The 21,977-nt window shown below is 43.0% G+C and overlaps 1 protein-coding gene across 4 annotated transcripts in view; it reads left to right on the top strand.

The window, feature by feature from the left end:
• The window catches only part of RPTOR (regulatory associated protein of MTOR complex 1), a 347,367-nt gene that overhangs the window by 86,090 nt on the left and 239,300 nt on the right, over positions 1 to 21,977 (top strand). For all 4 annotated transcript variants that reach the window (XM_073798118.1, XM_033847372.2, XM_033847375.2 and 1 more), the window contains exon 3: positions 12,382 to 12,464. In XM_073798118.1, the coding sequence (XP_073654219.1) occupies positions 12,382 to 12,464 (83 nt within the window). The remainder of the gene's footprint in view (positions 1 to 12,381; positions 12,465 to 21,977) is intronic.

The following is a 21,977-nucleotide window of genomic DNA, read 5'->3' as shown; positions in this document are numbered from 1 at the left end:
GGGTTTGTCGGATGCTTGGGAATTTGGTTATCCTAAGGAAATATTTGGGAGGCACTTTGCTTTGTTTCCCTTATTCCTTAGAGAAAAGCATTTTCTTCTTCCCTCCACACAAGTGGGCATTAAGAGACCTGTGTTGATGAGCTAAAAATAGTGGTGGTAGGCCTTTGCGTGTCGCTCTTGGTTTTACAGACACTTTCACAGACTGTCATCTGATTCTTACATCAGACTTGGGCTTGAGAGATAGTCGAGTTGGTCAACAGATGTTTGTTAAGTAGAGATCTACGTGTTAAGTGTAGAGGTATACACAGAAGAAATGTAGGTCGTGATCCTTGGGATTTCGCTGGAGACAAGACGAGAGCAAGGGAGACAGACCCCTCGAGCTCAGCAGATGTGGGGGAGTTGGAATGGGCCACACGGGTTGGGGGGGCTGCACGGGAGGTGAGAGTGAAGGACCCCGGGAAGAGAAGGAGCCTGGCAGTGGGGACCGAGCCCTGGGAGTGCTTGCTGGGCTCGCCCGGGCCCTGCTGCTGGATGCTGGGGCATGCCCCATGCCTGCACCTGGGACCCTTGCTCTAAGGGGCTCCTGGTTTAAACCCTGTTTTCTCTGTTCGGTGACACCAGCCTCTTGTAGTAGTGTCTGGGTTTCCCCCAAAGGAGGACTGTGTAACTGCTCGGAGCCTCCCTTCCTCTCTACTGTGCAAAGTGACTTTTGTGTAAACAGCGAGGCCCATACTTAAAACAGGGCGTCCCAACCACCCCCTCAGCTCTTTTGAGAACACATCCAGCTCTTGGTGTTTGTATACAACACAGCAAAAGACAACAGGGACCTGGTCTACTTGTGGATATTTGGGGAGGGAGGTTGAGTGGTTAGGATGGGGCTTAATTGTAGAGAAGGCTCCTGCAGGATTCTGGCTCCCTTCCTAGGACCCTCAGGTACTGGGAGGATCGGGGTTGGGCCATTAGCCAGAGCGTTACTGCCACGGTGCATACAGCTGAGGGGCTCCCAGCTCTGTCCTTGAGCTCAGTGAGATGAAATGCCTGTCACTCTGTGTGCTACTACTTATAAAATGTATGTAGATGATGTTATGGCTAATAGAATACAGAGCCATTAAAAACCGTTTCTGATTTCAGTGGCCTTTTTGCCATTAAGTACTTTCTCAAGCAAAAATTAGTTACACAACTGATTAGTGGCAGAGTCCTTGAAAGACATATAAAGAAATTTGCACTTGATCTGGGAGGCAGTGCTCAGTTAATAAGTCGATGAACAAATACTTAGGAAATGTCCACTAAATACAAGCTACAAAGAAGTACAAACGTTCCTTGAGCAGTGAGCTCTACATGTTTCTAAAATTTCAATTTGTACTGAAGGATAGCATACGTTCAGGAAGATGCACTGATTCAAATATGTAGTTGATAACTTTTCCCAAACTGATCAGACCCAGATCAAGAAACAATATTATCAGCAGCCTGGAAGCCCATCTTGTCTCTTGTCACCTTCTAGTCACCCAGGCCCGGGGCTCCACTGTATTGACAGCGCCTGTTATCTCCGCTGATTTTGCATGTTATCTAAATGGGAGCATTCAGGAGGCACTATAGGCCTTTTGGGGGAGTGACATCATAGAAGTGTTATTTTAGAAGGATGCACTCTGCTGGTCTGTTGAGAGAAGACAGGTCAGTGGGTTGAGGAGATAGGGCAGTGAGCCCTACTGCGCTCCCTGGCCTCTGCCCTCTGCTCCCTGCAGCGTCTTCAGGAGCTGGCTGGGAGCAGGGAGTCTCAGTAGTGTCAACACAAGGTGCTGCTGGTTGGACCGATACAGTCGTAGCTGATGGTTGTAGTGACCATCACGTAGTGACCAACGTAGTTGCAGTGATGGGACACAGGGTCTTTTGAAGGAAAATTGGATAGGACATGGTAGTCGGGTTGTATAAATGTGAAGAAGATGGGGAGGTAAAAAAGGCTCCACTTTTTGGGCTGGCTGAATGCCAGCACCACCAGGAACCTTTGTGACCTTGGACTAAGTCATTTGACCGCTTTAAGCTTCAGCTTTCTCTTCTTTGTTATGAGGTGGGTTGGACTAAGTCCATGTCATTGTGAAGTTCTAAGAGTTATGAAATACAGAGGGTTATGCTGAAAAGCTTGCAGGCAGGGAGATTTATCAAGAGCTAAAATTTTATACAAATGCCAATTGCCATCTACTTTTCTTTCCATCCATCTATCCACCCACCCACCCACTCACTCACTCACTAATTCACTTCATTCATTAAGTAGAAACCCGTGAAGGCATTAGAAGAGAAGTGTTTTATTAAGACAGAACTACAATTTTAAATTTATGTTCTGTCCACTTCACCCTACATCAGATTGATAACATTGTCAGCAGTATCCACCCAGGAATTTAATTTTAGTTTACTTAAGTTATTTAGTTGTTTATTTTAGTAAATGTAGTATTAAATGCACCATTTTAGTCATCCTCATTCTTTCCCTCTCTTCACCTCCCCTCTCCCACTCACTGTCATATTCTTGGGAAGAAACCATAAAACTAATTGACCGCAGGGATTCCCAGTGGGTCAGATGTGACAGCCTCACTTAGTTGATCACAGCCTGATGGTTGGCCGGTAGCTGCCCCTGCTCCTCCCTTGGGTGGTGGTATTTTGATCCGAGACCAGGGGAAGAAGAGTGGGTGCTGCTGTCGGCCACCACTACTGATGAGGCTCCAGTGTCTGTTGGGCCGTCGGTGAGGTGCACAGAGAAGTGTGGTGTGCCTCTCTCCAGCTCCCACATGCTTTCCACATGCCCTTGCTGGGAACAATGCGGGGAGGAAGGGGCAGGTGGGGGCCTGGGCTTTCCAGAGGGTGAAGTCCGAGGAGGAGGTGTAGTTTTCGTCCTCCCTGCACTCTGGGCCTTTGGAACTCCCTCCCTCCCTTTGCCTTTGTCCTGGTTCTTTAGAGGATGTGCCTAAGAGCTGCCACTGATCAATGTGATTCCTGGGCAGGCCTTTATCTTTTTACAGAGAAAACCACTTCTGTTCTCTTAGCCATAGGTTGCCTATGGCCAGAGTGCTGACCACAAGGGCACTGCATGGAAGTGTGGATGCATGAATTAGACGTGTTCAGACCAGCTCTGACATTTACTCTGTTGGTCATCATTCACAGGACATGACCAGCTATTTGACGGCTTCAGTTTGTTGAAGCTGTTTTCTGCTTCCCTTTGCTTTGGTTCCCTTTGCTCTGTTTCCCTTCCCTATGCACTTAGGTGGCCCTTAATTTTAACTTTTCAGATCCCAATTCATTCCTGTCTCTTGCCAGTCTTGTGATTCAGATTAAAGCAGCGTTGATTGCTGTCATTATAATTCTTTTGAGACCTTAACACTCTGTTCCTGCCATATCAGAGAGAGCTAAAGATTAACATCTAATTTCTTTAGTTATGGATTAAAACAAGTTTACCATAATTCTTCCAGATAAGTTAGTTACAACCCAATTTTCACCAGGTTTCCCTCAGCCAGAGCTGCTCATCAGGTCACTGGCCTCTTCTGAAGCTATTGAATTAGACTTTCCAGGGTGGGGCCTGGCATCTCTATGAAGAGTCCTTGATGACTTTGACATGTCCATGGTAAAGGCCCCTTCCAACTCCAAAGTCCTGTTACTTAATTTTATAATTCATTTTTGTGTTATTTTATTTTTATCAAGGTAACATATGCATATCTTAAAATTCAAATAGTACTAAAAGGTAGATTAAGAAAGAGCTCTGTCCTGCTCCCACCCTTCCCTGAGGGGCTACTCTGATTGAGTCCTTTCTTGTCTATACATGTATATATAACCTTTTCCCCTGTAGTTACAAATTTGCTAAATTTTCTGTGAACTTATGAGTTTATTTTATTTTTTACGTATATTCCAGTACATCTGTCAAATGCTATCAATATTTTTTCCAGTGCTCAGATAATCTGTTACTTTTTTAAAAAACACTCCTCTAGCTCCTGTTGGGCTCCTTGGTCTCTGGATCTGGTACATGGGTGACTTGTGTTTTTTCTTTTTCTGTTTCTCTCTGTCTGTTTCTCACTGTCTCTCTCATTTCCTGGATCCTTTGTTGCCTTCTTTTGTGGCCTGTTTCCCAAGAAGAGGAACATGAGATACAGGTTTTGTGTTTACATGTCTGAAAAGACCTGTATTTTACCCTCAGACTTGAATATCAGGTTGAAATTATTTTCACAGAGGATTTGAAGGCATTGCTCTATTTTGTCCAGCTTATAATGCTGTTGGGAAATCCAGAGCTTTTCCCATTCCTGATTCTGTGTTTGTGATCTGATTTTTCTCTATGGATTTTTCTTTGTCTTTCTTTTTTTTTTTTTTTTGTGGTGCCATGCGGCTTGTGGGATCTTAGTTCCCTGACCAGGGATCGAACCCAGACCCCGGCAGTGAGAGTCCTAACTACTGGACTGCCAGGGAATTCCCTGTCTTTTGTTTTTTAACAATTGGATTATGATGTGTCAGGGTGTCCTTGGGTTAATCCTGTTTGTGGTTCCCTGAGCTTCTGGAATCTGTTAGTTTACATCGCTGACCAAATTGGGGAAGTTAACAGGCATTATATCTTAAACTACTTTTTGAGCTCTCCACTTACTTTTCTCTTTCTGAGACTCTGATGACACTAACATTAGACCTTTTGTTATTGTCCCCCAGTCCCTTTAGGCTCCTTTCTTGGGAGTCATTCCATTTCTACAAAGAGGAATCTCGAATTCTCTACCTGGGCGGGATTGTTCAGCGGTGGCCAGGAGGAGAGGAGAGATGAGCTGATATACTTTGTGGAAGATAGTATTTGAGAGGGATAGTATATTGAGAGGGAGAGTTGGGGCAGAGTTAGTATTAATACATGGAAAACAAGGAGACTGAAAAACAATTCAAGAAAGACGTCATTTTCATACACTACTTGGCTCAGCATTGAATAATATTTCCATAGGCATTACTAATGTAAAACACTGAATATTAATTTAATAAAAATGTGATGTGGTTATGTTGGGAGAATAGGGAATGGGGGAGTGGGATGGTGGCTGAAGAGAGGACAGTTCTGTCCTCTGAGAAGTGAGGCTTGGGATGTGGATGGAGGGGTGTAAGGTTGGATCTTAACAAACGGCACCACGAAACAGAGGAAAACTTCAAGTGAGCTTTATTAGGGAGCGCTCCCAGGCGAGGTTCACTGGTCCGAGAGAAAGGGGGCCAGAGAAGTCGTGCCCGGGCGAGGGTTGGGCAAGATTTTATAGGGGAAGAAGGGAAAGGGGTGTGGTGAATCTGGGAGGGCGCAGGGTATTCCTTATTTGGTGGTCTTTTCGGGTATCCTGGGGGACCGTTAATCCCGCCCCTGGAAAGGCGGGAAGGCTGGGCTGGTTTCAAAATCCCCAGGTCAGTTCCTGGAACTGGGTGGTCTGGAATGTCTCCAGGGCAGTTTCTGGAACTGGGTGGTCCAGAGAATTTCGTTCTGATGCAACCTGTGAATCTGATTGTGTTCCCCTGCCTCAGGCCAGTTGGCCTTACAGAGGGGCAGGACTGCTGCTGTTTTGTTGAAAGCCTTGTGATGCTATCTGCCTTAAGCCAAGTATATATGTATAACTTTGAGTTTAAAGAAGCCCATGGGAATGCTCTGGTTAAAAGGGAGAGGCTGAATATCCTAGAGCATGGAGTTTAGTGTCTGAGAAAGTGGAACGGTCTGGAATCCAGAACATAGAGTGGAAGAATTAGTCACAGTTTGGAGGAGAATTAGATAAAAGACTTAAGTATTCTACCTATCCAGTAGTCTAACCTCTTCCTTTGAAAAAAATGCTTTCTGATTGAAATTAGAGACACTGTTGAAAAGTTTCCTACAGCTGTTAAAGTGTGGTCTGTGGACCACTGGGGGTTCCTGAGACCCCTTCAAGGATCCACGGGGTTGAGACTATGTTGTAATAACATTAAGATGTTATTGGCCTCTCACTCCCTCTTGCGAGAGCACCGGAATCACAACTAACTGCTGAACAGTCATCGACAGGAAGACACTGGAACTCACCAAAAAAGATATCCCACATCCAAAGACAAAGGGGAAACCACAATGAGATGGTAGGAGGGGTGCAATCACAATAAAATCAAATCCCATAACTGCTGGGTGGTTGACTCACAAACTGGAGAACACTTATACCACAGAAATCCACCCACTGGAGTGAAGGTTCTGAGCCCCACCTCAGGCTTCCCAACCTGGGGTCCGGCAACGGGAGGAGAAATTCCTAGAGAATCAGACTTTGAAGGCTAGTGGGATTTGATTGCAGGACTTTGACAGGACTGGGGGAAACAGAGACTCCACTCTTGGAGGGCACACACAAAGTAGTGTGTGCATCGGGACCCAGGAGAAGGAGCAGTGACCCCATAGGAGACTGAACCGGACCTACCTGCTAGTGTTGGAGGGTCTCCTGCAGAGGCAGGGGGTGGCTGTGGCTCGCCGTGGGACACTGGCAGCAGAAGTTCTGGGAAGTACTCCTTGGCATGAGCCCTCCCAGAGTCTGCCATTAGCCCCACCAAAGAGTCCGGTAGGCTCCAGTGCTGGGTCACCTCAGGCCAAACAACCAACAGGGAGGGAACTCAGCCCCACCCATCAGCAGACGAGTGGATTAAAGTTTTACTGAGCTCTGCCCACCAGAGCAACAGCCAGCTCTACCCACTACCAGTCCCTTTCATCAGGAAGCTTGCACAAGCCTCTTAGATAGCCTCATCCACCAGAGGGCAGACAGCAGAAGCAAGAAGAGCTACAATTCTGCAGCCTGTGGAAGGAAAACCACATTCACAGGAAGATAGACAAAATGAAAAGGCAGAGGACTTTGTACCAGATGAAGGAACAAGATAAAACCCCAGAAAAACAACTAAATGAAGTGGAGATAGGCAACCTTCCAGAAAAAGAATTCAGAATAATGATAGTGAAGATGATCCAGGACTTCGGAAAAAGAATGGAGGCAAAGATGGGGAAGATGCAAGAAATGTTTAACAAAGACCTAGAAGAATTAAAGAACAAACACCTAGAAGAATTAAAGAACAAACAGAGATGAACAATACAATAGCTGAAATGAAAAATATACTAGAAGGAATCAATAGCAGAATAACTGAGGCAGAAGAACGGATAAGTGACCTGGAAGACAGAATGGTGGAATTCATTGCCGTGGAACAGGATAAAGAAAGAAGAATGCAAAGAAATGAAGACAGCCTAAGAGACCTCTGGGACAACATTAAATGCACCAACATTCACATTATAGGGGTCCCAGAAGGAGAAGAGAGAGAGAAAGGACCCGAGAAAATATTTGAAGAGATTATAGTCGAAAAGTTCCCTAACATGGGAAATGAGATAGCCACCCAAGTCCAGGAAGCACAGAGAGTCCCAGGCAGGATAAACCCAAGGAGAAACATGCTGAGACACATAGTAATCAAATTAACAAAAATTAATGACAAAGAAAAATTATTGAAAGCAACAAGGGAAAAATGACAACATACAAGGGAACTCCCATAAGGTTAACAGCTGGTATCTCAGCAGAAACTCTACAAGCCAGAAGGGAGTGGCACGATATATTTAAAGTGATGAAAGGGAAGAACCTACAACCAAGATTACTCTACCCGGCAAGGATCTTATTCATATTCGACAGAGAAATCAAAAGTTTTACACACAAGCAAAAGCTAAGAGAATTCAGCACTACCAAACCAGCTCTACAGCAAATGCTAAAGGAACTTCTCTAAGTGGGAAACACAAGAGAAGGAAAGGACCTACAAAAACAAACCAGTAACAATTAAGAAAATGATAATAGGAACATACATATCGATAATTACCTTAAACGTGAATGGATTAAATGCTTCAACCAAAAGACACAGGCTCACTGAATGGATACCAAAACAAGACCCATATATATACTACCTACAAGAGACCCACTTCAGACCTAGGGACACATACAGACTGAAAGTAAGGGGATGGAAAAAGATATTCCATGCAAATGGAAATCAAAAGAAAGCTGGAGTAGCAATACTCATATAAGATAAAATAGACTTTAAAATAAACAATGTTCCAAGAGACAAGGAAGGACACTACATAATGATCAAGGGATCAATCCAAGAAGAAGATATAACAATTATAAATATATATGCACGCAACATTGGAGCACCTCAATACATAAGGCAACTGCTAACAGCTATAAAAGAGGAAATCGACAGTAACACAATAATAGTGGGGGACTTTTAACACCTCACTTACACCAATGGACAGTTCATCCAGACAGAAAATTAATGAAACACAAGCTTTAAATGATACAATAGACCAGATAGATTTAATTGACATTTATAGGACATTCCATCCTATAATGTCCTATATTACGCTTTCTTCTCAAGTGCACACGGAACATTCTCCAGGATAGATCACATCTTGGGTCACAAATCAAGCCTCAGTAAATTTAAGAAAATTGAAATTATATCAAGCATCTTCTCTGAGCACAGTGCTATGAGATTAGAAAGCAATTACAGGGAAAGAAACATTAAAAAACACAAACACATGGAGGCTAAACAATGTGTTACTAAATAACCAAGAGATCACTGAAGAAATCAAAGAGGAAATCAAAAAATGTCTAGAGACAAATTACAATGAAAACACAACGATCCAAAACCCATGGGGTGCGGCAAAAGCAGTTCTAAGAGAGTTTATAGCAATATGACCCTACCTCAAGAAACAAGAAAAATCTCAAATAAACAATGTAACCTTACACCTAAAGGCACTAGAGAAAGAAGAACAAACAAAACCCAAAATTAGTAGAAGGAAAGAAATCATAAAGATCAGAGCAGAAATAAATGAAATAGAAACAAAGAAAACAATAGCAAAGATCAATAAAACTAAAAGCTGGTTCTTTGAGAAGATAAACAAAATAGATAACCCTTTAGCCAGACTCATCAAGAAAAAGAGGGAGAGGACTCAAATCAATAAAATTAGAAATGAAAAAGGAGAAGTGGGGCTTCCCTGGTGGCGCAGTGGTTGAGAGTCCGCCTGCCGATGCAGGGGACACGGGTTCGTGCCCGGTCCGGGAAGATCCCACATGCCGCAGAGCGGCTGGGCCCGTGAGCCATGGCCGCTGAGCCTGCGCGTCCGGAGCCTGTGCTCCACAACGGGAAAGGCCACAACAGTGAGAGGCTCGCGTACCACAAAAAAAAAAAAAAAAAAAAAGGAGAAGTTACAGTGGACACCACAGAAATACGAAGCATCATAAGAGACTACTACAAGCAACTCTATACCAATAAAATGGACAACCTGGAAGAAATGGACAAATTCTTAGAAAGGTGTAACCTTCCAAGACTGAACCAGGAAGAAATAGAAAATATAAACAGACCTATCACAAGTAATGAAATTGAAACTGTGATTTAAAAAAACTTACAATAAACAAAAGTCCAGGACCAGGTGGCTTCACAGATGAATTCTATCAAACATTTAGAGAAGGGCTAACACCCATCCTTCTCAAACTCTTCCCAAAAATTGCAGAGGAAAGAACACTCCCAAACTCATTCTACAAGGCCACCATCACCCTTATACCAAAACCAGACAAAGATACTACAAAAAAAGAAAATTACAGACCAATATCACTGATGAATATAGATGCAAAAATCCTCAACAAAATACTAGGAAACATAATCCAACAACACATTAAAAGGATCATTCACCATGATCAAGTGGGATTTCTTCCAGGGATGGAGGATTCTTCAATGTACGCAAATCAATCAACGTGATATACCATATTAACAACTTGAAGATGAAAAACCATATGATCATCTCAATAGATGCAGAAAAAGCTTTTGACAAAATTCAACACCCATTTATGATAAAAACTCTCCAGAAAGTGGGCATAGAGGGAACCTACCTCAACATAATAAAGGCCATATACCACAAACCCACAGCAAACATCATTCTCAATGGTGAAAAACTGAAAGCATTTCCTCTAAGAACAGGAACGAGACAAGGATGTCCACTCTCGCCACTATTATTCAACATAGTTTTGTAAGTCCTAGCCACGGCAATCAGAGAAGAAAAAGAAATAAAAGGAGTACAAATTGGAAAAGAAGAAGTACAACTGTCACTGTTTGCAGATGACATGATACTATACATAGAGAATCCTAAAGATGCCACCAGAAAACTACTAGAGATAATCAATGAATTTGGTAAAGTTGCAGGATACAAAATTAATGCACAGAAATCTCTTGCATTCCTATACACTAATGATGAAAATTCCGAAAGAGAAATTAAGGAAACAATCCCATTCACCATTGCAACAAAAAGAATAAAATACCTAGGAATAAACCTACCTAAGGAGGTAAAAGACCTGTACTCAGAGAACTATAAGACACTGATGAAAGAAATCAAAGATGACACAAACAGATGGATATACCATGTTCTTGGATTGGAAGAATCAATATTGTGAAAATGACTATACTACCCAAAGCAATCTACAGATTCAATGCAATCAACCCCTATCAAATTACCAGTGGCATTTTTTTACAGAACTAGAACAAAAAAATCTTAAAATTTGTATGGAGACACAAATAGCCAAAGCAGTCTTGAGGGGAAAAAGTGGAGCTGGAGGAGTCAGGAGTCAGACTCCTGACTTCAGACTATACTACAAAGCTACAGTAATCAAGACAATATGGTACTGGCACAAAAACAGAAATATAAGATCAATGGAACAGGATAGAAAGCCTAGAGATAAACCCACACACCTGTGGTTAACTAATCTATGACAAAGGAGGCAAGGATATACAATGGAGAAAAGACAGTCTCTTCAATAAGTGGTGCTGGGAACACTGGATAGCTACATGTAAAAGAATGAAATTAGAACACTTCCTAACACCATACACAAAAATAAACTCAAAATGGATTCGAGACCTAAATGTAAGACCAGACACTATAAAACTCTTAGAGGAAAACATAGGAAGAACACTCTTTGACATAAATCACAGCGAGATCTTTTTTGATCCACCTCCTAGAGTAATGGAAATAAAAACAAAAATAAACAAATGGGGTCTAGTGAAACTTAAAATTTTTTGCAAAGCAAACTATAAGCAAGACAAAAATCAACCCTCAGAATGGGAGGCAATATTTGCAAACAAATCAATGGACAAAGGATTAATCTCCAAAATATATAAACAGCTCATGCAGCTCAATATTAAAGAAACAAACAACCCAATCAAAAAATGGGCACAAGACCTAAATAGACATTTCTCCAAAGAAGACATACAATGGCCAAGAAGCACATGAAAAGCTGCTCAACATCACTAATTATTAGAGAAATGCAAATCAAAACTACAGCGAGGTATCACCTCACACCAGTTAGAATGGGCATCATCAGAAAATCTACAAACAACAAATGCTGGAGAGGGTGTGGAGAAAAGGGAATCCTCTTGAACCGTTGGTGGGAATGTAAATTGATATAGCCATTATGGAGAACAGTATGGAGGTTCCTTAAAAAACTAAAAATAGAATTACCATATGACCCAGCAATCCCACTACTGGGCATATCCTGAGAAAACCATCTTTCAAAAAGACACATGCACCCCAATGTTCATTGCAGCACTATTTACAACAGCCAGGTCATGGAAGCAACCTAAATGCCCATCGACAGATGAATGGATAAAGAAGATGTGGTACCTATGTACAGTGGAATATTACTCAGCCGTAAAAAGGAACGAAATTGAGTCATTTGTAGAGACGTGGATGGATCTAGAGACTCATACAGAGTGCTATTACTTTTAAATGAATAAAGATATATTTTAAAATTTTCTCATCTGAATTTTGAATATAGTAAATGCCGATAGGTACAGCCACATAAACAAAAGTTCTTTGGGACACTCCACGATTTTAGAGTGTGAAAAGGACTCAAGACCAGATAAATTTCAGGACTTGCTGGTCTAGAGTTATTTGCTCTAGAAGCTCCTCCTGAAGTGAATAGGTAAACCCAGAATGAATAGGTGTACAGGACCCCTTGTCCACAGGGTGGGTCTCTTTTCCACAGAATCACAGCCTGGGCCTGAATAGGAGCACAAGATAAAGCAGTAAGAGGGCAAGAGAACCGTAGGTGCTGAAATAACAAACGTGGATGAAAGGAAACAATCACGGGGCCAGTGATGTTAATAAAAACAATTTTCTCTAGAAAGGTGAAGAGTTGTGGCTTTTCAGTCTGTTCGGGTGCCTTAGCGGTTCCATAAGTCTGGCTAAACACAGGTAAACCTCAAGCCCTGTTGTGTTGTCTTTAGTCAGAGGTGACTTTGAAGTGACTTGTGTGAGAGGAAACTCTGAAAGAGAGATTTAGCAAGGAGGAAATGCACAAATAAAGAACTTTCTCCTTCTCATTGCTTTCCCAGATCCTCTGTCAATGGGTCCTCAGAAAGCCCTGGAAACCATTGGTGCGAATTTACAGAAGCAGTACGAGAACTGGCAGCCAAGGGTAAGTTCTTTATTTGCTTTCCTTTTTCTTTCTTACAGGGAAATTTAGTTTCTTGGTTTTAAACAATCTTTGAATCCAGATCCTCACCTCATATAATCCAGTGATTGGACACTCCCCGTGGCAGGCTTGCAACCCCTTTCTGTCTGTTGATGTGCTCCATGGATTCATAATGAAGCACATGCCCTAGTATGAGCCATTAATTGGATGGTCTGTTATTTATTTTGCCTACGCTTTCCCCTGAAATATTTGGAAAAGTAAAAGTGTTTTTCATGTTACTCTTAAATCGCGGTTTTTATTTTACACAGGAAATGTATTTTCAGTCATTTTCTGCAACCTCAACTACTTAGAGCTATTTCTCCCATCTTCAATTTTCAAATAGTTGAGGAAAAAAGCAGTCAGCATTCAAAAGGTGACACCTGTTATATGCTTTGCCTTTGATTCAAAAGGTAAGGTTCTTTTTAGGGAGTCAGTTACCAGTTACTGTGTCTTCTGTTGCCTATATCTTACATTTTTAAAAAAGAAAAGTGGTATAGAATATAACAACTCTGTCAGATTGCCTTTAGATCTCAAGTTATTTGTAAACCGCCCGAAGACATATTTTATTTAGTCTTTCTCATTAACTAGTTTGAGGATTTAATAATTCTAATAGAAAATTAGAAATCTGGGGTGTTTATGGAGGTGCCTTTCCATACAGCTTTGTGTGATGCTGGTTCCGGAATTATCTATAGGACGTGACAAGGAGGGGGTGGTGAGCAGGTGGTCTTGCCGGCATGCCTCCCATGGGTCTTTGCTTCTCCATTTCGGGCGTAAGCCTAATGGGAATGTCTTGGAGAACCAGCAAACACTTGCCTGTCTGGCATTTTCGTTCATGGATTATTTATCCACGTGATCTGGATTTAGGAATTCTTCATGGATTATTTACATTCCAAGAGCAGAGAATGGCCAGGAATAAATTTGTTCCTGCCTGTGATGGTGCCCTTGGTAATTTTTTTACTGTTGCTTATGGTGCCAGGTGACTAATGTCACAAAATATCTCTGTGCCGCTGCTGTGTCCTTGTGCTTTGCATTTCTAACTTTTCAAGTCAGTAGTAATGGACTCTTGTCCTTCCTTCCCCCCTCCCTTCCCCTCCCCTCCCCTCCCTTCTTTCTTTCCTTCCTTCCTTCCTTCCTTCCTCCCTTCCTCCCTCCCTCCCTTCCTTCTGTGTGGTATGTGGGATCTTAGTTCTCTGACTGGGGATTGAACCTGTGCCCCCTACAGTGGAAGCGTGGAATCTTAACCACTGGACCGCCAGGGAAGTCCTTGGGCTCTTGTTCTTTAGAAGGCAGTTTCTTAGTGGAGATTTTCATCTATGTCTAAAGGCTTTGCTTTTTCCTCCCTTGAATTTGTTACCTCTTGGTGGTTTATATAAAAATTCAGTAGCATTTTTCTTGAGAGTACAGTGTGTTTGGGGCTTGGATGAGGACCAGAAAGATATTTAGATGGTGTGTTCCTTTAAAAATAGTTGAGATGCCGCATGTTATCAGTAGAAAATAGTTTCTTTGAGGACTTTGAAGGTACTCCAGGCTAGACAAGCACTTAGGGGTGAGTGAGAGGCGTAGACAGACCTTATCGTCCACATGGGGCAACGTGCACAGGTAATATCGGAAGACACGATGTCACTGGCAGATGGAAGGTTGAGAACCAGCACTACTAAAATTTAAAAGAATGCCTTTCTGACTTAGCTACTTCTGACCCTCCTCTGGGTTTGACTTTATGCTTTTGCTCTTTGCTAGACACATTTGTTTAAAAAAGAACGTGACCAGATCTACTGATTGTATTCTTCATAGGAAGGGTCTCTGCTGTTTTAATTACTTTCTTCCTTTTAAAGAATTATTATATAGAAGATACAGTCTTTTAGAATGCATATTTAGTATATCAAGACATTATATGTTCATTACATTTGGTGTGGTGTGTAATTTTTGTGCGTGTGTATGTGTGCTAAGAGTTGATTTACTGCTAGCTTTATTATTAGTTTAGCTTGGTAGGTATTAGTAAGTTCATGCTAGCTGACAGTAAATGGAATCTTCTACACTAGGATTATTATTATTTTTAATCTAAATTTCTGTCTATGAGCAGATCTCTTCCATGCTATCAGGAAGAGGCATTAGCGTGTAAGGCAGGTAACATTATATAGAGAGAAATGATTGCAGATCCAAAAATGACAGTGTAGAATCACATATAGGACAGAGAAATTACCTTCCCAGGATAGTGGGAGGGCTAACCTTGGGTGGCCAGTAGCAGTACAAAGGAGTATAGTCCTCTGGGTAGACGGTTGTTAGTCTGAGAAAATTTGTTAAAGTTAGTGAGATTTCAAGAACAGATCTATAATGTAATTTTTTGAAGGGGAGAGAGTTCAAAGGGCTGATGAGGGAGAATGTTTACAGATTATTGGATGCCTAGGAAAAGGTGCCAGCGTACCAGTGTGGGGTGGGATTCCATCTGGGTTGGTTTATAAAGTAGAATTGGAATAAAGTATCAGCTATAGCCTAGAAAGAAGCAGTTCCTGCAGACAGGGTGAGATCTTTTGCCTGCATTCAGGAAGCAGACACAACAATGAATCCTTAATATTTTCTTTTTTGAATGCCAAGACCATTACATTCATTTTTAAGTACTATAAAAATGTTTAAAATGTTGCTACTACAGACTCTTAGTGGGACTTATATATTTCGGAGACAAGCCTAAGGTAACAGTGCAGCGGGATGCCTGACTGGCTCGCTGGTATCAGTCATGGGGCTGTGCAGTATTCACTGGGCAATAATGGCACGTGTCCTGGTGCAAGTGCACGCTTCTCTGTTCTGCACCCCTTCACGTGGGTTACGGGAGAGGGAGGGAGGCCTGGCATCCGATGGTGTGGTTTTCAGAGTGTGGCAGCCTCATGCTTCCTCATAGAGTTTGCACAAAATGTGAGGCAGTCACCAAGCTCAGATGTTTGTGCATGGGCGCCTGGTTCCTAACTATAAATCAGGGTCCTTTGAAACATTGCAGAGCAAAACACACACCACTTCATTGCACTCTACAGGGCTCTCGAGTTTTCTGCAGTAATAAAGAGAGGTTGGTTGCATCTGCAATAAAACAATGGGAACGTTATTAAATTTCTAGACCTTTGATGTAGATACCCATAGATCTGGTTTTCTCTCTCTGTGTCCTGTACTGCAAGACTCACAAAGGTTGGGCCACTGGAAATAAGGTCATTTTCATTAGTGTTTGCAGAAATCTTTGCATGCCTCCACGTTGCCATGGATGGGAGCAGGCTGGGGAATCCTGTGACTTCCATCTCGTCCAGGGAGTGCAGAAAATCAACCACTGAAAACCTGTCAGCATCATAAGAGTGATACCTTGATGAGCTGATATCCTTCCTGGTTAAAATCCTTCTGGTTTTTCCTCTTTACTTTTCTAGCTTTAACTATTAAAGATTAAACATTTTGATAAAGGTGATTTGGGGTCAAGAAGGAGTTTAGAGAAACCATGACGATGATGTTTTTTTCTGAAGCTGCCAGACTATCTGGCCCAGGTTTCCTTGACAGGCCGATTGAGCCCTTTTCTAAATAATTTATCAGTTTGCCATGGGTGAAATATTTCTTCTGATTAAATTTAAGACTTTGCCTTATTACCTTGTAGGTACATAAATTTGTGTTTCTGCGGGAGATTGAAGGAAAAATGCCAACTGTTGTTTCAGCTGAAAATCCTGCAGTTAAATAAACCTCACTCAGTTCAACATAAGTCTTAACTGAAAGTTTTATTGGGAGATGGGAGCAGGAGATTATAAAGCTGAGCGTCTACAGTGAAGAATTTATCTTTTTAAGACTTACTAACAAATTGGGGGTTCTGGCAGTTTAGTACAGGGTGTGATTTAGGGGCTGGGGCTGGTGGAAGATGGCAAACAAAGGGTCTTGTCTCTCCGTTGTTCTTTCCCCAAAGAGTTTCCAAGCCACCAGCGAAGCCACAGCACCTTTCCTTGGGCTGAAATGCGGTTCTCCTGGGTGGCTTGAAAACAAATGTAATGGGAATATCGATAACTTCCTAAGGTAGGTGAAGACATTTGGCAAGGCTTCCACTGCCGGCAGGTGTCTGAAGTGACCCTGACTGAGCCCATTTTGTCCGGTGTGCATGTCCACGAAAGGGGACGGAAGTGCCCTTTGGCACCTTGCTGTGATGCGCCCTCCTCCAGCCAGGCCTCAGGCGGCCCATACAGTGGCTGTGGGGGAAGCCGAGGTGCTGGACAGCCTCAGTTAATCCTCGCGGGACCAATCTTAGTTACCACATGCAGGACATTTGGTGCATTGCATGTAGCACGTTCTCAATTTCAGCCTTCCCTTCAGTTCATCATGCCTCTCAAGTCTCTGTCAAGCGGTCAAGGGATGAAAGTTGGTTTTACCGTTAGACAGATGCGTTTTCACAGAGTTTCCTGCCAGGTGGAATATGTGTAGGGACAGGTGTCTTCCTGAAACAAAGCAAGACTTCACCACCCGGGCCATCATCAGAGCAGAAATAATTGTTGCGTTTTAATTTAAGTGACAATCACCCTTTCCTTCGTATTGATCACAGAGTCGTCTGCATCCTCTCAGAGCATGCGTGAATGAACTGCAGTGACGATTCTACCTCACGGTGGGAGGAGAGAGTTTGAGGAGGAAGCCGGTTGCCAGGGCCAGTGGACAGCTTCGTTTGTGTTTTGGGCATTTGCCAGCTCGTCCTTTGGGTTTAGGCACAGCTGCTGTTTGCAGACCCTAACACTTCTGTGCAGCAGTGTCTCCTGGTGGGGTTGTGGTTAGGATTCTGGAGTCAGGCTCCTTGCCTCCTCCCAAAAATGTGCCTGACAGCTCAACCTGCCCACCCCAAGGAGAGGGAACCCCATGGCCTCTAGACAAGCTGCCAGGCACTTGGGATTGACCGTAGAATTGGTGGGTGTTAGGGAACGGGCTCTCAGTCCAGTTTGCTTGGTCGGGCTTTGTAGCCCACTGCACTGCTGGGTGACTTGCCGCTGCTGGCCTCCTTCCTGGGGTGGTCATGGTGCTTGTGACTCACAGGCTGTGGCGCCTGAGCAGCAGGTATTGTTAATACAGACAACTCTCCTTACCCGCCTCCTTCAGTGCTTTGGAATGCGTTCTCTACAGGGATGCAGCAAAGAACCTTACGCAAGTGGGTTCTCCCTTTTCTTGGGATTTTCAGAGTCAAATGTAGAAACTCGAGGAAGAAACCAAGTTTGCCCTAGGACTATGTTTCCCACCTGGGAGGTGCTCCAAAGAGATCTGTAGAATAGACCAAGGTGGATTGTTTCTTGTAGTGAAGCTGCTTGGGGCCAAGTCCAAGTCCCAAATTGACATTGCAGTTCAGCCAGTGAAAATGGCCCTGTGAGGGAGATCGAGAGCCCTCCTAATGCCATTGTCACACTGTCATTCGCATTCTGCTGTCCCCTAGGCCAGCCAGCTCTCCCTCTTCTTGCCTTTACCAGCCCTTTCCTTTCCTTGGGTCCTAAGGTTGGGCTTGTTTGTGTTTTTGTGACAAACTGCAAATAAGGACTCATAGCCAAAGGCAGAATTGTGGATGAATGGCTCACAGTTTACATAATTCAGTAGCTGCTGTGAAGCACTTTGCATCCTGTACTCATTAAATTTGCATGACATTGTAGACAAAGTCTTCTGGTCTTCTTGGGGTTAACTGTTATGTTTTCACAGTTTCACTTAATTGCTTTCTGCCCGGAATGTTAAGATTTGTACCTGTGACAAACATTTTATTTATATTTTGCTCTGGCCTTGACAGTGTTCCCAGACTTCATCTTTACCCCTCTTTTCAATCACTGCTCACCTGACAGCTTTTCCATGTACCGGGTTCAGTGAGAATTCTGATTTATGCTCATCAGCTGAAAGTCTTCTCTTTAGCCCTGCCCACACACCTCCGTCTTGCCCTGTCCCCAGAGTCCAAGGTATTGGAAACAGCCTCTGGATGTGGAGTTTAGATTCTGAAGCATCTTAGCCAAACTCCCCTACTAAATCCATCTCTGACTACTTTTCCTAAGAGAGCATAAAGACCTGGCCATCCCTCCGCCAACCCTCAGAGGTCTGACCTGGGCATTCTTTTAAAAACACAATAAACACATTAAAATAGAAGAAGGAAATCATTTTGCAGCCCATCTGGAGGATGAATAGCCTATTGGGACTAGAAGAACTCTGGCTCTTTCTGGGGAGGGGTGAGTTCACGGCCTGGTAACCAGGCAGAGAACCTGGGCTTGTTGGATTTTGGCTTTGCTACTTCCTAGAAATGTAACTTTGAGAAGTTGCTACTTAACTTTTAGGATTTGTTAAGTGTGGGCTTCCCCGGTGGCGCAGTGGTTAATAACGCAGGGGACACAGGTTCGAGCGCTGGTCCAGGAAGATCCCACATGCTGTGGAGCAACTAAGCCCGTGCGCCACAACTACTGAGCCTGCACTCTAGAGCCCGCGAGCCACAGGTACTGAAGCCCACGTGCCTAGAGCCCGTGCTCCGCAACAAGAGAAGCCACCGCAATGAGAAGCTTGTGCACCACAACGAAGAGTAGCCCCCGCTCGCCACAACTAGAGAAAGCCTGCGCGCAGCAACGAAGACCCAACACAGCCAAAAATAAATAAATAAAACAAATTAAAAAAAAAAAAGATTTGTAAGTGTGAAAGGAGGGTTAATGGGGAAAGTGTCTGCACCAGGAGGGGCCACAGTGCTATGGGCAGATCCCTACTTTCCATGAGTTGGAGGCCCTCTCTGTGGAAGATGGCAAACAAAGGCATCCCCCAGGGGCACACCCTCTCTCCAGCTCCCCGCTCCTGCCTAACCACCTCTGTTCCCTGCTCTCCTCTATGAACTGACCTACTTGAAGGGGTTGTATTTTTAGAGACAAATACAGGCTTAACTCTGTCCTTAACTAGCCTCTCCAGGACGTCGTCTCTCATCTTCATGTTCCTTTTAACAAGACAGTTATCTCTGTGTGTGTGACAAATTGCAAATGAGGACCAAATGCTGTCAGTTTGAAACTAAGACTGCAGCTCAGATGTCTGGCATTCACAGATTTCATGTGCAGGGCTGGTTTCCTGAGTTAACCTGGAGGCCCAAGATGCAGGGCTCTGTGTAAACAGCTCTGGAGAATGTGTGAGGATGGAAATAAAGATGTCTGAGGAAGTGCTGGTTCTAAGTCAGAAAGTAGAAGATGTGGTGCTTTAAAGAATGGAATGTGAAACTTGGAGATGGCAAGGAGCCCACCGTATGCTCACCATGTGTAACTGTGAAGAGTTGTCAAATTATATTCCAGCCAAATGAGAGAGTGCTGATCAAGGGGGAAATGAGAATGGATTGGAGGGGAATGGCCACTTCTCTTATACTTGATTTCATTTTACAGGGGAGACTGTATGTCTCAGTGATATTTGTGAGTTGGGGCTTCACAATGGTTTCTGGACACCCCCTCTTAAATGTCAAGGAGTTACTTGTTGGTGTGATATATAATGGAGATTTAAAAAAATTAAGATAAAGTTCGCATAGCGTAAAATTATAAATGGGATCATACACTGTGTGGCCTTATGTGTCTGACTTCTTCCACTTAGCATGATGTTTTCAAGATTCATCCATGTGCTTCATGTTGTTGTATGTATCAGTAATTCAGTCCTTTTTATAGGTGAATTACATTCCATTGGCTGAATAGACCACACTTTGTTTATCCATCTGTTGATGGACATTTGGGTTTTATCTGCCTTCTGGCTATTATGAATAATGTTGCTGTGAACAGGATGTAAAGCACATGGCCCAGCCAGGAGGGTTATATAGGACTTGTGTCAGTGTCATCAAGGAAGTTTCTCTTTTAAAGGGCTGCATGTAGGGCAGGTTCCTTGATAGATTTTTAGTTATAAGCTTTGTTTTGATTAAAATTTGGCTAAAAAGCCAAATTTCAATAAAATTCAAGGAGAGATCATAAATGATTGAGGAGAAATAGCTCAAGATTTGAGGAAATTGAAAGCATCATCAAGGAGTGCTTTGCAAAACATTGCAAATAAATTGGAAAACCTGTATGAAAGGCATAATTTTCTAGGAAAATCAAATGGCCATAATTGACCTCAGAAAAGATAGAAACTCAAAATGAATCAATAAATGTAGAAGAAATTGAGAATGTTGTCACAGGGGTCTTCTCCCACTCCTCCTCCCTCCAAAAGATTTCAAACTTTGGAGGAACACAGAATTCTAAGGCTATTTGACTTCTATTGTGAGAAGATACTGAAATATGGTAAGTTTAAAAAGCAAAGCACAAAATAAAATGTATTCAGCAGTCTTAGAATATGCATATGTAACTTACAGAAATTCAGCTGTTTCTTCTTGTCAGATTAATAGTGTAGGTGTGTGTGACATCTGTGTACATGGTTGTGTTCGTGTATATGTATGAGTAGGTAGGTTGGTCGGTCGCTTGATCTGCCCATCCTTCCACTCGTTCAAGTGCCCTGGAGTGAACATAATGGGAGATGAGCCTGTGGCTCCCTTAGTTGTTCACTGTTTCCACTTGCCTTGTGGCATCTTGCTGTGTTGCTTAATTCTAGTCCCACCAACATGTAGTTACACAGATAATCCCTGAAATGATGCACAAAACATTTGTCATGGTGAGTTTGGGGTATATGCAGAAGAAGACTTTTACCCTAAATCCCGTACACCTTGCATTTAAAAATCATGACTATGTATGACTTTAATAATAGACATCTGATTTAAAATACCTGTTCTCCAAGTATCACTTCGTGTAGGAATGAGACTGTGAGGCAGAAGGACCCACATGTTACCAGCCTGGGTTGTGAAATCCACATGCAGTACGTTCTGCCACTTCTGTACTCTCGTTTCCATGCATTGTGTGTGTGTGTGATGTAAGCAGCTAGAGAAGCTATTGCCCGGGGCCTTCCTTCAGCCATTTATGCCTTGGGGTCAGCTTTTGTTACTCTCCCTTCCACAGAGGTTGACTTGAGTCTGTCAGAGATGGCTGGTCCCTCTGTCTGTAGGACCAACTGCAGTGAGAGCTGTTTAGTGGGGAGCACCGCCCAGAGGGCAGCAGCCTGAGGCAGCGCAATCTTTGCAGTCACCACCCTGAGGCAGTGGGGGGCAGGTGGAAGGGTCTCTGCTCAGCAAACCTGTTCCCTTTGATTTTGTTTACCAGCTCCATGCATTAAAGTAGCTAAGCTTACTAGGGGCATTTAACCCAAGAAAAACAACAAATGGTGAGAAATCAGTTTGTCTTAGTGGAAGGAAAAGTGTTATAGTGAATACTCTAAGGAAAAAAAAAGATAAACATCTTGAAAAAAATAAACATCGGTTATGTATAGCACCTTAACTGTTAATGTGAGGGATCCTGTAGTCAGAAGATAACAGCCTGTCTTAAAGGGGTTTACAACCCAAAGAACAGAGATGGCTAATCATCTTAAAATTGATACTTGTACCTGTCCAAGTGGTCCCGGTGCTTTGGGGGTGTGTACATGCAGTGTAGA

This window comes from Tursiops truncatus, chromosome 20 (genome assembly GCF_011762595.2).
Source record: "Tursiops truncatus isolate mTurTru1 chromosome 20, mTurTru1.mat.Y, whole genome shotgun sequence".
NCBI classification, from domain to species: domain Eukaryota; kingdom Metazoa; phylum Chordata; class Mammalia; order Artiodactyla; family Delphinidae; genus Tursiops; species Tursiops truncatus.
Note: the sequence above shows the minus strand (reverse complement) of the source record. Positions and strands in the feature narration are given on the sequence as shown.